Here is a 12,500-nt window from a genome sequence, read left to right as displayed (position 1 = left end):
GTTTGCTTGAAGGGGGTGGCCTGCCTGTTTACCAAACGAATTATCGGGTTTTGAAACAGCGGTTCGTATTTTGCCCTTCTTACGCTGGTCTCTGACCGTCATCAAGCTGTGATTCAATTCGATGTCCTTCCTTACCTTCGGCTAAGCCGTGTGACATCAAGGCGGGATGTTTTGCGGCAGGTTTCAACACAACCAGGTCAACAGTCCCGGCTGGCAAGTTTTCCCAGCTCCTCCCAAGTTAGAGCTTATTCCCGCTTCAGGTCGCAGGAAAAAAAGAAAAAGGCACGGCCGTGTGTGTCTTCTCGTATTTCCTCCAGGTGAGGCCGGGCAGGTGGGAAGGGAGCGCAGCGCACAGAGAGGTGATGTGGCTCGAGATTTGGGCCGCAGAGCAGCCATGAGGAACGTCTGGGAACTTTTGGAAAGATGGAAACTATTCTTAGCGGGGGCCAGGGAGAGCCCGGCGGACGGGCTCAAAAGAAGCCCCCTCAGGCAGGCGGCCGGTGACGGGCAGGCGAGTCTCTGCTCCTTTGACGTCTCTGAGGAGAATTCGGAACAGCCACGAGGTCAGGTTGATCGGTTCTGCTCGACTCGTTTCAAGCCTTGGCCTTCTTCTGGAAAGGTGGGCTGCGATTCTTGCATTAATAAAGGGGGGTCCTTGGTGCTCTCTGAGCTGGGGGGGGGCTTTCTTGCAGTCGTTTCATGACCCAACAAGGAGGAAGAGGAGGAGGAAGATTGTGGGGTCCTTGTTGCTCTCTGAGCCAGGGGGGCTTTCTTGCAGACGTTTCATGACCCAACTAGGTAACATCATCAGTGCTAGAAGGGAGTGGGGTTTGGAGGAGGAGGAGGAGGAGGAGGATTAACAAAAATCAGATTGGCAGTTTGGCTTTTAATTCAGGTTTGAACATTCAAATTGCCAGTGGGGTTGCGAATTGTGGCTTTGATGCGGGTCCCCGGCCTGTGAGGGCTACAGTTTTTAAGTTTGGCAGCAGGTAAGAAGACAGCTTAAAGGGACGCGGTGGCTCAGTGGGTTAGGACGCTGAGCTTGTCGATCAGAAGGTCGGCAGTTTGACGGGTCGAATCCCGAGTGCCGCGTAGCAGAGTGAGCGCCTGTTACTCATCCCAGCTTCTGCCAACCTAGCAGTTTGAAAGCACGTAAAAATGCAAGTAGAAAAATAGGGACCGCTCCGGTGGGAAGGTAACAGCGTTCCGTGCGCCTTTGGCTCTAGTCATGCCGGCCACATGACCACGGAGACGTCCTCGGACAAGCGCTGGCTCTTCGGCTTTGAAACGGAGATGAGCACCGGCCCCTAGAGTCGGAAACGACTAGCACGCATGTGCGGGGGAATCTTTAACTTTACCTTTTTAAGAAGACAGCTTGTTGGGAAAAAGAGAAGCACAGATGGTTTGTTTCATTTCTCTGGTGTTTACAGGTAGTTCTCCATTTACGCCCGTCCGTTTAGCGACTGTTCAGAGTTATGCCGATTCTGGGGAAAAAAACTGACTTATGATCAGTTCTCATACTTAGGACTGTTGCAAGCTATAGCTTCAAAGTTTGGCAGCAGGGAAGAACATCTCTTGATGAGAAAAAGTGCAGAGAGTACATAAGCCTCAACTTATGACCTTTTATTTAGTGAATGTTCAAAGTAACAACGATGCTGGAAAAAAGTGACAGGACTGGACTGTTGCAACTATATTTTTAAAAAATTGGCAGTGGAAAGGAAGATGGTTTGATGGGGGGGGGGAAACCAGAAGCATGGATAGTAGGTTTCATTTGTCTGATGTTTATAGCTAGTCCCTGACTTATGACCATTTTTGTGACTGTTCAAAGTTACAACGATGCTTCTACCATCCTGGCCAAGTGGTTGTCCAGCCTATTGTTGAACACCTCCAATGATGGGGCACTCACAACGCTGGGAGGCAAACCGTTCCATTCAATATCTTCTCTTGGAAGAAAAAAAGGTGGAAATTCTTATTTATCTCAAGCAGAGAAATCAAAAGCTTTAAATTTAATCAGTTGGGTAGGAGGGATAGCTTCAGGGCAAGCATCACAACTCCCCATCAATGGATGGTCTCTCTCTCTCTCTCTCTCTCTCTCTCTCTCTCTCTGTGTGTGTGTGTGTGTGTGTGTGTGTGTGTGTGTGTGAGAGAGAGAGAGAGAGAGAGAGAGAGAGAGAGAGAGAGCGAGAGAGAGAGAGAGAGAGAGAGAGAGAGAGCTTGCATTTCATGGTGCGTTAACCAGGTCAATTGAAGGCTCAATTCACGCTGTGCCAAGCTTGATTAATGTTCCTCTTGGTGAGATTCATGCACAAAGCTGTTGTTAGATTCCAGGTCAATGCCTTCTGTAAACTTAGAGAAACAACGTAAATCGGTAACCAGGTTAATGATCTGAATGTGTGAAGGATCCATTCTGGTTTTTCAGGCTACTGAAAGCCTGGGGGAGCGCTTGACTTCTTGCTGTCCTCTTGAATTTTGAGCCGTTCCAAATAACCCTGCATAGATCTTGGGTTTTCCCAGTCTCTGACATGTTGCACAGAGACCCCCACAGGCCAGAAGGTATGATGGCTTAGAGGTATAAGCCACATTTTGGAGGCTGATTTGATGTTGTTAAAGGACACAAACGCTCCGAGTTTGCACTGCGTGCTACTTCCGAGCAATTTTCCCCCCTTGCACGCGCGAGGGTTGTCCCCAACCCCATCGTATGCTTTGTAAGCATGGCAACATTGCATGGGGCTGTCTCCATGACAACCGTGTGTGGTACCCAGCACGAAAGATGGAGAAGGACCAGAAGGACGGGAAAACCCGTTGCTGAATTGTTTCCCCCCCTCCCCCATTTTACAACCTAATCTGACAGCGTTCTGTTTAGTTCGGTAATATTCAGGGGAGGGTCATGAAAAATGCCAAAAGCTGCAGATCTCTTTGAAGGACTGGCAAATTTATCTTTCTAGCTTTTTTGCAATTAGGCAGTTGGGGTAAATAATGTTCCCCCATTTTGAACACCCACCAATCTGTTTGCTTTATCTTGCAAATTGCAGCCCTTGCCATAAAACAAAATAAAATAAAAATAACAAAACTTGACAGGTGGAAAAAAACAGTCAAATCCAATCGAAACATCCGACTGACTGGGTGATGAAGCTTATGCTTACATCAGTCAATTGCAAAAGGCAGCCTTACTTGGAACAGCTTACATCCCGCATTAATGTCTGTAACCCCATCCAACATCCACATCTGCTTATCCCAGGTCCTTGGGATGAACGCGAGAGGCGGGCAAAAATGCCGAATTCAGTCTAAACATTTGGCTGACTGGGCGCCGAACCGTATAAATAAATACATAATGCAAATTAGAGCCTTTGCAATATAGATAACCGAAGAAGAACAAAATGAAGACGCTCAAGTGCTTGGGGACTTTAGAATTCAGATAGACACATAACACCCCAGATTTAACAAATGTCGATAAGAAAGACCAAAAAAAGTCTGGATAGAGGAGACAGCAGAACAGGAAAAAAAAAGAACTGGGCGCCGGGGGGTGGGGAAATCACAAAATAAAAAGAACTGCAAATAGAAGTAGAATGACTGTGGCCAAAGAAAGCTGAGGCAGCGCCAAGAGTGATAGGCGCCTTGGGTGCAATCCATAAACATCTGGAGCACCAATTGAGCACCATCGGCATTGACAAACTCCCCATCAGTCAATTGCAAAAGGCAGCTTGATTCAACGTAGCTTCCGTCCTGCGACGAGACTTTTAAACACTGTCTAACCTCCACATCTGCCTATCCCAGGTCCTTGGGAAAGACTCTATAGGTAGACGAAAATGCCCAATCCAGTCTAACCAGCGGAACAACCTGCCTCCAGAAGCGGTGAATGCTTCCAACACTGGAAGTTTTAAAGAAGAGACTGGACAACCATTTGCCTGAGATGGTATAGGTTCTCCCGCTTGAGCAGGGGGCTGGACTAGATGATCTCCAAGGTCCCTTCCAGCTTTATTCTATTCTAACCATTTCCAGGATTTTATTAAACGCCACCACCATTCCTGGTTCCGCCCCCCCCCCCCGCTCTCCTTCCCAGAAACAATTTTTTTAAAAAAAACTGCTGAGAAATAGACACCAGAAATAGCTGTATAATTGCTTTTTTTCCTTATCTTTCCAATGCAGTTATCTCTTTGAGAGGCCGTTTCGATCATCTTTTTTTTTATTATTATTATTTCTCATTTTTCAGTGAGCTGAGCGCCAGCTTGACAAACTCAACCGGGCTCTTTGGCCCTGCTCCCAGATCCCACCCCTGATGGCCACCGTTTGGATTTTGAATGACTTCTCTCTGAAAAAAATCTCCCCCAGGGCCCTATTGGAGAGAGAAGGAAACAGAACAACAACAAAAAAATTTAAACGGAAAAAATTCCAGATAACATCCCACAAGTGAACTTTTCTGAGTAATTGAAGAGTCGCGGTGCAGTTTCATCCAGGGCTCCCTCGCCAGCCTGCTTTATCTCGCAGTCTTAAAAACAAGGAAGAGATAATTTCCCCCCTCTTGACTTCCATCTTTTTTTTTTTGCAGTTATTGATGGTCCTGAATGTGGCTTCTTGGCCATCCCAGGTTGTTCTTGCCTGTTGAACGTCTCAATTTCCTTTGGAATTAACGGATGTTTAGGGTGGCAACATCCTGCAAACTCTGTTCCCTCTTGGTTTTGGGGGGGGAAACTTCCTTCTCGTGTCCCCCCCCCGCCCTCTATCCTGTTGCTGGATTTAAACTGGGTTAAAGCTGATCGGAAACTGCCCGTGGATTCCAAACAATGCTAGTTTTGTTGTTTTTGGCCCGGAAAGCCAAAGAACCTTAGGCTGGGAGGAGATTTAGTTAGCGGAGAGACAGCGCGGTGCAAACGATGGGCAAAATAGAATTGTGCCTTCCATTTTGCAAGTGGGTGTGTTTGGAGACACGTTGTGTTGCGTTGTGTTAGGGCAGAGGAGGCAGATCTGCTCTGCTTACACCTTAGTGGGCATTAGGAGTTATTCTGCCAACTCCTGCGAATTTGTGCCTGCCAAGGTGTGTGGTGAAACTCCATTGCTAGAGTAATCAACTCAAAGCCAGTTGATTGATTCATGCATCTGAGAACACAGCACCCAGATCTTTTGACTGTCCTTCCCTTTCCTCCTGTTATCAATAATGTGTATCTTTTATTTCCCCAAGTGCTAATTCTACATTTGCTCGGTGAAAGCCTGCGTTGATATCCCCTTCTCACTTCTGATCCCCCTCCCTTATTTTTTTTTTAAAAAATATTATTATCTTATTGTTATTATTTAAGATTTGAGCTTCAGTTCGATTCAGAGTCTAGGAATGGTTAAAACTTAACAGTTCAAGTTAAGTTTTAACTTGAGCTGCTAAGGTAACGTCAGAATGTACAGGCAGTTCCTAGTAAGGTGGTTTTGTGTGTGTTTTTTGCAAAGTCAGGATATTCAGGTCTGATAAGTTCAAAATTTTCATGGATCCCAGCAGCCCTTGGAGTATTGCTCCAAGGGCTCCTATTGCTATTGGCACAAATATTCCTCCCCAATCCTCAACTTCAATTTGCAAATGGCCATATTTTGTTAATTTTTTTCTGGCTGTTTTTCCTCAATTCGTGCATCCCCTGGTACTGCCATATCAATGAACCAGCCTTTTCCCCCCCAACACACAATAATTGTGTCAGGCGTGTTGTGGGCCAGACATCTGTCTGTTTGGATCCGAAATAATAATATTTTATTTTATTTATTTATAATTCACTCTATTATTTTGATCCCATTTTGAAATCATCCATCTCCCTCACAAGAGACTTGAAGAGGTGGTCTGGCCAGGGGTGGGCCACATTGCCTCCCACCCTAGAGAGAAATCTCTCTTTTTTTCTCTCTCTCCCTCCCTTTTTTCTCTCTCTCTCTCTCTCTCTCTCCCTTTCTCTCTCTCTCTTTCCCTCTCTCTCTCTCCCTTTCTGTCCCCCCTCTCTGTTTTTCTCTTTCTTTTTCTGTTTCTCTCTCTCTCTATTTCTTTCTCTCTCCCTTTCTCTCTCTCTCTCCCTTTCTCTCTCCCCCCTCTCTGTCTCTTTCTCTCTCTCTCTCTCTCTCTCTCCCTTTCTCTCTCTCTCTCTCTTTCTCTCTCTCTCCCTTTCTGTCCCCCCCTCTCTGTTTTTCTCTTTCTTTTTCTCTCTTTCTTTGTCTCTCTTCCTTCCTTTCTCTTCCTTTCTCTGTCTCTTTCTCTCTCTCTCCCTTTCCCCCTCTCTCTCCTCCGTTTTCCTCTTTCTCTTTCTGTCTCTTTCTCTCCCTTTCTCTCTCCCCCTTCTCTCTCTCTCTCCCTTTCTCTCTCTTGCTCTCCCTTTCTCTCCCCCCCCCTGCCCTCTCTCTCTCTCTCTTCCTTTCTCTCTCTCTGTTTGGCAGAGGGGGGATGCCCAGCGCAAGTATCTCCCTGCAGAAATGCAGAGCTAAGGAATATCATCTGAATTCAGGTTTCCCACCCCTGCCCTACCCTTGATGGGGAGGGGAGGGGAAGGGGGGCGTTCTCCTTGCCAGCAAGGAAGGGAATGAGCTGGAGAAGGGGGGGTGGGGTGGGGGACGGAGGAGAAGGAGAAGGTGGCTGCGTCAACCTCCTCCTCCTCCTCCTCCTCCTCCTCCTCCTGCTCCTCCTGGACCCTTTTTGTGCTTCCTCTGCCATGGCTGACTGCAGACCCCCACCCTTGCAGTAGCCGGCTCCAGCCCAGCGAGAGGGAAAGACCGGTGGTTTTTTTTCGGGGAGAGGCGATGCGGAGAGGCTCGGCCCCAGCGGCCAGCCTTGGGGGGCGGCGGGGACTGGGGGAAGCCCAGCCGTGGGAAAGCGGCTCGAGCCTCAGAGGAGGCGCCTGCCTGCCCGAGGCGGGGGCGGGATCCCCGAGGACCGGCGGCCCGGCCAGGCAGAGGCAAATGGCCGGCTGATGCTGCCCGCGGGATCCCCCCCACCCCACCCCGAGCGCTTCTCCTGCTGCCCGAGACCAGAGGAGGGTCGGAGGGTCGGAGGGGGGGCTCTCCAGCCCACCCACCCCCCCGGAGTCAGCAGCCATCCGCCTGGGCTCCAGGTGGGAGCAGAGCCTGGCGTGGGCCGGGCAGGCGGAGGATGGAGAGCAAGCCTCTGTTCAGCATGCAGAAGGCGCTGGTGCAGCCGTTCCAGATGTGCATGTTGGATATCCCCCTGAGCGTGCAAGACGACGAGGTGAGGAGACAGCCACAGGGCGGCGGCGGCGGCGGGGATTTGGGCAAGGGGGAGCCTGGGACAAGGTTTGGGGGTAGGGGGCTGCCTTTCCCCACCTCCACCCCCACCCTCCCCAGATTCTTCACACTCCTCTCTGCCAGAGAAGTTTCTGCAGTTGTCCTTTGTTCCTACCGGGCTGTGTTTCTGCAGCTGGCCAGCCTTTCAACTGGCTTGGCTAAAGGGGCTTTTTATTTTATTTTATTTTATTTTATTTTATTTTATTTTATTTTATTTTATTTTATTTTATTTATTTTATTTATTTTATTTATTTTATTTATTTTATTTATTTTATTTTATTTTATTATTTTATTATTTTATTTTATTTTATTATTTTATTATTTTATTTTATTATTTTATTTTATTTTATTTATTTATTTTATTTTATTTTATTTTATTATTTTATTTTATTTTATTTTATTATTTTATTTTATTTATTTTATTTTATTTTATTTTATTTTATTTTATTTTATTTTATTTTATTTTATTTTATTATTTTATTTTCCCCTGGCAGGGTCTTCCCTCCTCGTCCTTGCCACCATTCACACAACCCCAGAGTCGCCTCGCCTGGCCTCCAGGCTCCAAAACCGCCAGGAAGCCCCCCAGGGAGAGGTTGAGGACGGGTCCTGGGTGCAAGAGGTCTCTTGGGCAAAGACTGGGGTTGGGACTTGTGTTTATTTTCTTTGATTGATCCAATTGACAGCCTCGCCCCCGTGGCACCTCCAGGTAACTCTAGGAAGCCTCCGCATTTGGGGATCCTCCCAGTCTGCTTCCAGGGATTTGAGTCTGCTTCTTAATTGCCTTCCACACAAACAAACACCCAGGGATTAAACTTCCCTGGGGGTGGGAGGAAAAAAATCCAGATTGTGACACGGGAAATCGAGTCCCGGTGAAGCTCTCTTGGAATATTTTTTTGCCACTCCTGGCTGAGCATCCCTGTTTTTTCCCCCAAGCCCACCTCGGAGGAGCCCAATTGGGCATTTCTGGGCTTCAAAGCAGGGACACCGCCAGGGAGCCTTGGCATCTGGGCCTGCCAAGGTTCAACCAGGCCCTGGGGGAGGGGGGGGCTTCAACACCCCCCCCTCCAACCCCAACTCCTGTGCAGGATGTACTGGAAAAATGCAGTTTTAGCCCGGGAATATGAAAAATATGAAAAAGATCCAGGTTTGCAAGGTGATCTTCAAGTTCTGACCACGACTGAGAGCAGAACCTCTGTTGCTAAGTGAGACAGTGAAGTGAGTTTTGCTCCAGTTTTACGTCCTCTCTTGCCACAGTTGTTAAGCTAGTAACGCGGTTGTTAAGCTTCCCCCGTTGACTTTGCTTGCCAGAGGGTGGCCAAAGGGGTTCCCGTGACCCCCGGGGACGCTGCGACCCCCCCTAAGTATGAGTCAGTTGCCAAGTGTCTGAATTTGTGATCAGGAGCGCTGAAATGGTTGTAAGGGTGAGGACCGGGTGAAAACCGCCTTTCTCCGTGCCGTCACAATTTCGAACGGTCGCCGAACCTGCAGAAGCCGAGGGCTGCCTGTAATATCTGGATTTACTGATTACTAAGGGCAGGAGATCGAGAGTGGTTTTCAAGGGGTGCGCGGTTGTAACTTGAGGATGACCTGTGAATTGTAAGTTTCGTTGTCCACATTTAGGCTCTTGTCAACCTGGACACTTGGTGGACGTAATGATCTTGACTCCAGAAGCGGTGGGTGCTCCATCACTGGAGGTTTTTAAGAAGAGGCTGGACAGCCATTTGTCTGAAATGGTGCAGGGTCTCCTGCCTGAGCAGGGGGCTGGACTAGAAGACCTCCAAGGACCCTTCCAACGCTGTTCATTCTGCGTTTTATGGACTGAGTCGCACAGCATTCGACTCCTTAGTGCTGAGTTTGCCCTGAGCAGCAATTTTAAAGGATGCCAGCCCAGATCTCGTATTATTCGGGTGTGGGGCTGATTGTGCGGGGTCAGAGAAAACATATGTAGGCTTGGGGAGATCTGAGATGGGCTCACAACACATCACTTTAGGGGAACGCAACCCTCCCACTCCAAATTTAGAAGATCCTTTTAGTGGGGTCCCTGGTGCTCTCTGAGCTTGGTGGGTTTTTTTGCAGACGTTTCATGACCCAACTAGATAACATCATCAGTGCTAGAAGGAAGGTGTGTGGAGTGGAGGAGGAGGAGGAGGGGGAGGAGGGGGGGGAGGAGGAGGACTGAGCTTGGTTGTTTTCTTGCAGACGTTTCATGACCCAACTAGATAACACCATCAGTGCTAGAAGGAAGGTGTGTGGAGTGGAGGAGGAGGAAGAGGGGGAGGAGGGGGGGGAGGAGGAGGAGGAAGACTGTGGGGTCCTTGGTGCTCTCTGAGCTGGGTTGTTTTCTTGCAGACGTTTCATGACCCAACTAAGTAACATCATCAATATAAGGGTGTGTGAAGTTTGCTCCACGTTTATATTCAGTAGCTCCCCCTGCAACTAGTGCCCGGCACGCACTATCCATATAAGCAGAGATTAACACCAGACAAACAATCAAGGAGAAAATAATGTGCTAGTCAACCTCCACCCAGCCCGAAAGGAGAAGCTACTGTATATAAACAGGGAGCAGAGCACTGATGATGTTGCCTAGTTGGGTCATGAAACGTCTGCAACGAAACCACCCAGCTCAGAGAGCACCCAGGACCCTCCCAGTTCAGCCCTGAGGTACAAACGTCCTCCTTTACTAATCTTTTTTAGGCGTTGGCCTGCCATAGGTGGAGCCACGTCAAGTGGCGTCGCATCAGGCCCGCTTGCTCTGATGCGGTTGTACTTTCTCCGTGTGTGTGTGTGTGTGTGGGGAAAACGTGGCTTGTTTTCACACCCTGGGTTCCTACGTGGCCTCTCCGCGGCTGCTGAAACGCCGCCGGGATGGCGTCTCTGGAAGTGTGATTGTTTTGCCTGGGAGCGGAGGAGATATTGACCCAGCACGTAGCTGGAAAGTTCAGCATATATCCCGGAGCTGAATTGGAATCAAACGAGAAATGTAAATGAAATGGAAGCGAGGACAGCCTGGCCTGGATTGAGAAAAAGTGAATTTTCTTCCCCTTTTCTTTCTTCCCTCTTCCTCTCTCTCTTCCTCTCTCTCTTATTCTCCCTCCCTCCCTCCTCTTCTCTCTCCTTCCTTTCCCTTTCCTATCCTTCCCTTTCTCTTCCCCTTTTTTCTTCCCTCTCCCTCTCTTTTTCTCCCTCCCACCTTCCTCTTCTCTCCCCCTCCCCTCCCCTCCCCTCTCCTCTCCGAAGACTCAGGGCGTCTTACAATCTAAAGCCATCTCATCTTCCCCCAGTGGGGGATTTGCAGACAAATAAGATCTTCATCACCATCATCCCCAGCCAGTCTTCCTCTTGTCTTCTCCCCCCTCTTCCCAAGTTTTTTTTTTAATCCCATTTATTTATTTATTTTTATTATTTTAATTCCATTTATATCCCGCCCTTCTCCGAAGACTCAGGGCGGCTTACAAGCTTAGCAGTAGCCTTCATTCTATGTATATTTTATTTATTTTTATTATTTTAATTCCACTTATATCCCACCCTTCTCCGAAGACTCAGGGCGGCTTACAAGCTTAGCAGTAGCCTTCATTCTATGTATATTTTATTTATTTTTATTATTTTAATTCCATTTATATCCCGCCCTTCTCCGACGACTCAGGGCGGCTTACAAGCTTAGCAGTAGCCTTCATTCTATGTATATTTTATTTATTTTTATTATTTTAATTCCATTTATATCCCGCCCTTCTCCGAAGACTCAGGGCGGCTTACAAGCTTAGCAGTAGCCTTCATTCTATGTATATTTTATTTATTTTTATTATTTTAATTCCACTTATATCCCGCCCTTCTCCGAAGACTCAGGGCGGCTTACAAGCTTAGCAGTAGCCTTCATTCTATGTCTATGCCTGCTTATTAGGGCTTTCACCCCCCCTCCAAGCGGCATTATTACAAAGTCAACTTATTACTGCATTAAAAAAAAAAACAACAACAACCAACGGTTGCTTAAAGCAGGATCTGTCCGGACCAGGGGGGGACAAGCAGTTAAAACCGAGGACAATAAAATAACCAACCAACCCCCCCCCCCCACACACACACAAACACACACAATTCAGCTAACCTCAATGTACACATGTTGCACTTTGACAATAAAGGTTTGTTTATTTATTTACTTAATTGAAAACCTCGCCTCTCAGCCTGCAGAGGGCGCCTGGTGGTCTCCTTTCCTTTCCAGCAGCGCTCCGAGAGGCGGAGACGCGCTCCCACGCTCTTCCCACTTCGCTTCTCTCTCTCTCTCCCCCCCCCCAACCCCTCCCCGAGTGATTGAGTGACATCAGGGCTGCTGGAGGGGGGCGGGCCTTCTTCCCGGGGGCGGGGCTGGCCAAAAGCCTGCTCGCCCCCGCTAGGCAGAAGAAGAAGAAGAAGAGGAGGAGGAGGAGGAGGAGGAGAAGAAGAAGAAGAAGAAGAAGAAGGAGAAGAAGAAGAAGAAGAAGAAGAAGAAGAAGAAGAAGAAGAAGAAGGAGGAGGAGGAGGAGGAGGAGGAGGAGGAGGAGGAGGAGGAGGAGGAGGAGAAGGAGAAGGAGAAGGAGGAGAAGAAGAAGCGCGCCGGGGACCCCCCCCTCCCCTCCCCTCCGCATCCTCCGCCCGCCTCCCAAGCGGCCGGCCGAGCTGGCTGCCCAGCGGAGCCCGGCGGGGGCAGCTCCATGGTGGTCCTCATGTGGTCGGAGCTGCCGGCGGAGGAGCGCTCGGCCAGGGCGCTCCAAGCCGGCGGGGCCAGCAGCCCCGAGCGCCTCTTCGAAGGCTGCCGCCGGCTCCGCAGCCTCTGGGAGGCGGTCAGGCTGGAGGTGGCCGCCGAGGAAGCCGGTCCCGTCGTCTTGCACAGCTTCACCCAGCTGGATCCCGATCTGCCCCCCCCTGGAGGTTAAAACAAAAACCAAAACCCGGCCGGAAGGCAGACTTTGGGGCGAGGGGGGTGGGAAAGAGGAGAGGAGATTGCGAGGGGCTTGCCAAAGGGCTCGTTCACACGACGTGCAGAACCCGGGTTCGGGCTGGGTGACGGGAACTGGCGCGGGTCCGCGTCCAGGGGCGCTCGGGGCGCACGCGATACCAATCTTTCTCCCCCCACTTCCCCCCCCCCCGGCGGTTTATTTATTTTTTTATTTTTATTTTTATTTTATTTTATTTTAATCCCATTTATATCCCGCCCTTCTCCGAAGACTCAGGGCGGCTTACAAGCTTAGCAGTAGCCTTCATTCTATGTAGATGCC

General features: G+C 49.1%; 1 protein-coding gene across 2 annotated transcripts in view; it reads left to right on the top strand.

The window, feature by feature from the left end:
* Positions 1–12,500, top strand: part of RALGDS (ral guanine nucleotide dissociation stimulator) — a 61,228-nt gene continuing 48,728 nt past the window's right edge. Inside the window, exon 1 of one of the 2 annotated variants that reach the window (XM_083375074.1) lies at positions 1–619. In XM_083375074.1, coding sequence (XP_083231200.1) covers positions 167–619 — 453 coding nt within the window. In that variant the 5' untranslated portion in view covers positions 1–166. The remainder of the gene's footprint in view (positions 620–12,500) is intronic. The other variant, XM_083375075.1, reaches the window with a different exon arrangement.

The sequence above is a fragment of the Vipera ursinii genome (genome assembly GCF_947247035.1).
Source record: "Vipera ursinii genome assembly, chromosome: 16".
NCBI lineage: Eukaryota > Metazoa > Chordata > Lepidosauria > Squamata > Viperidae > Vipera > Vipera ursinii.
The sequence above is the reverse complement of the archived record's forward strand: the minus strand, read 5'-3'. Positions and strand labels throughout refer to the sequence as shown.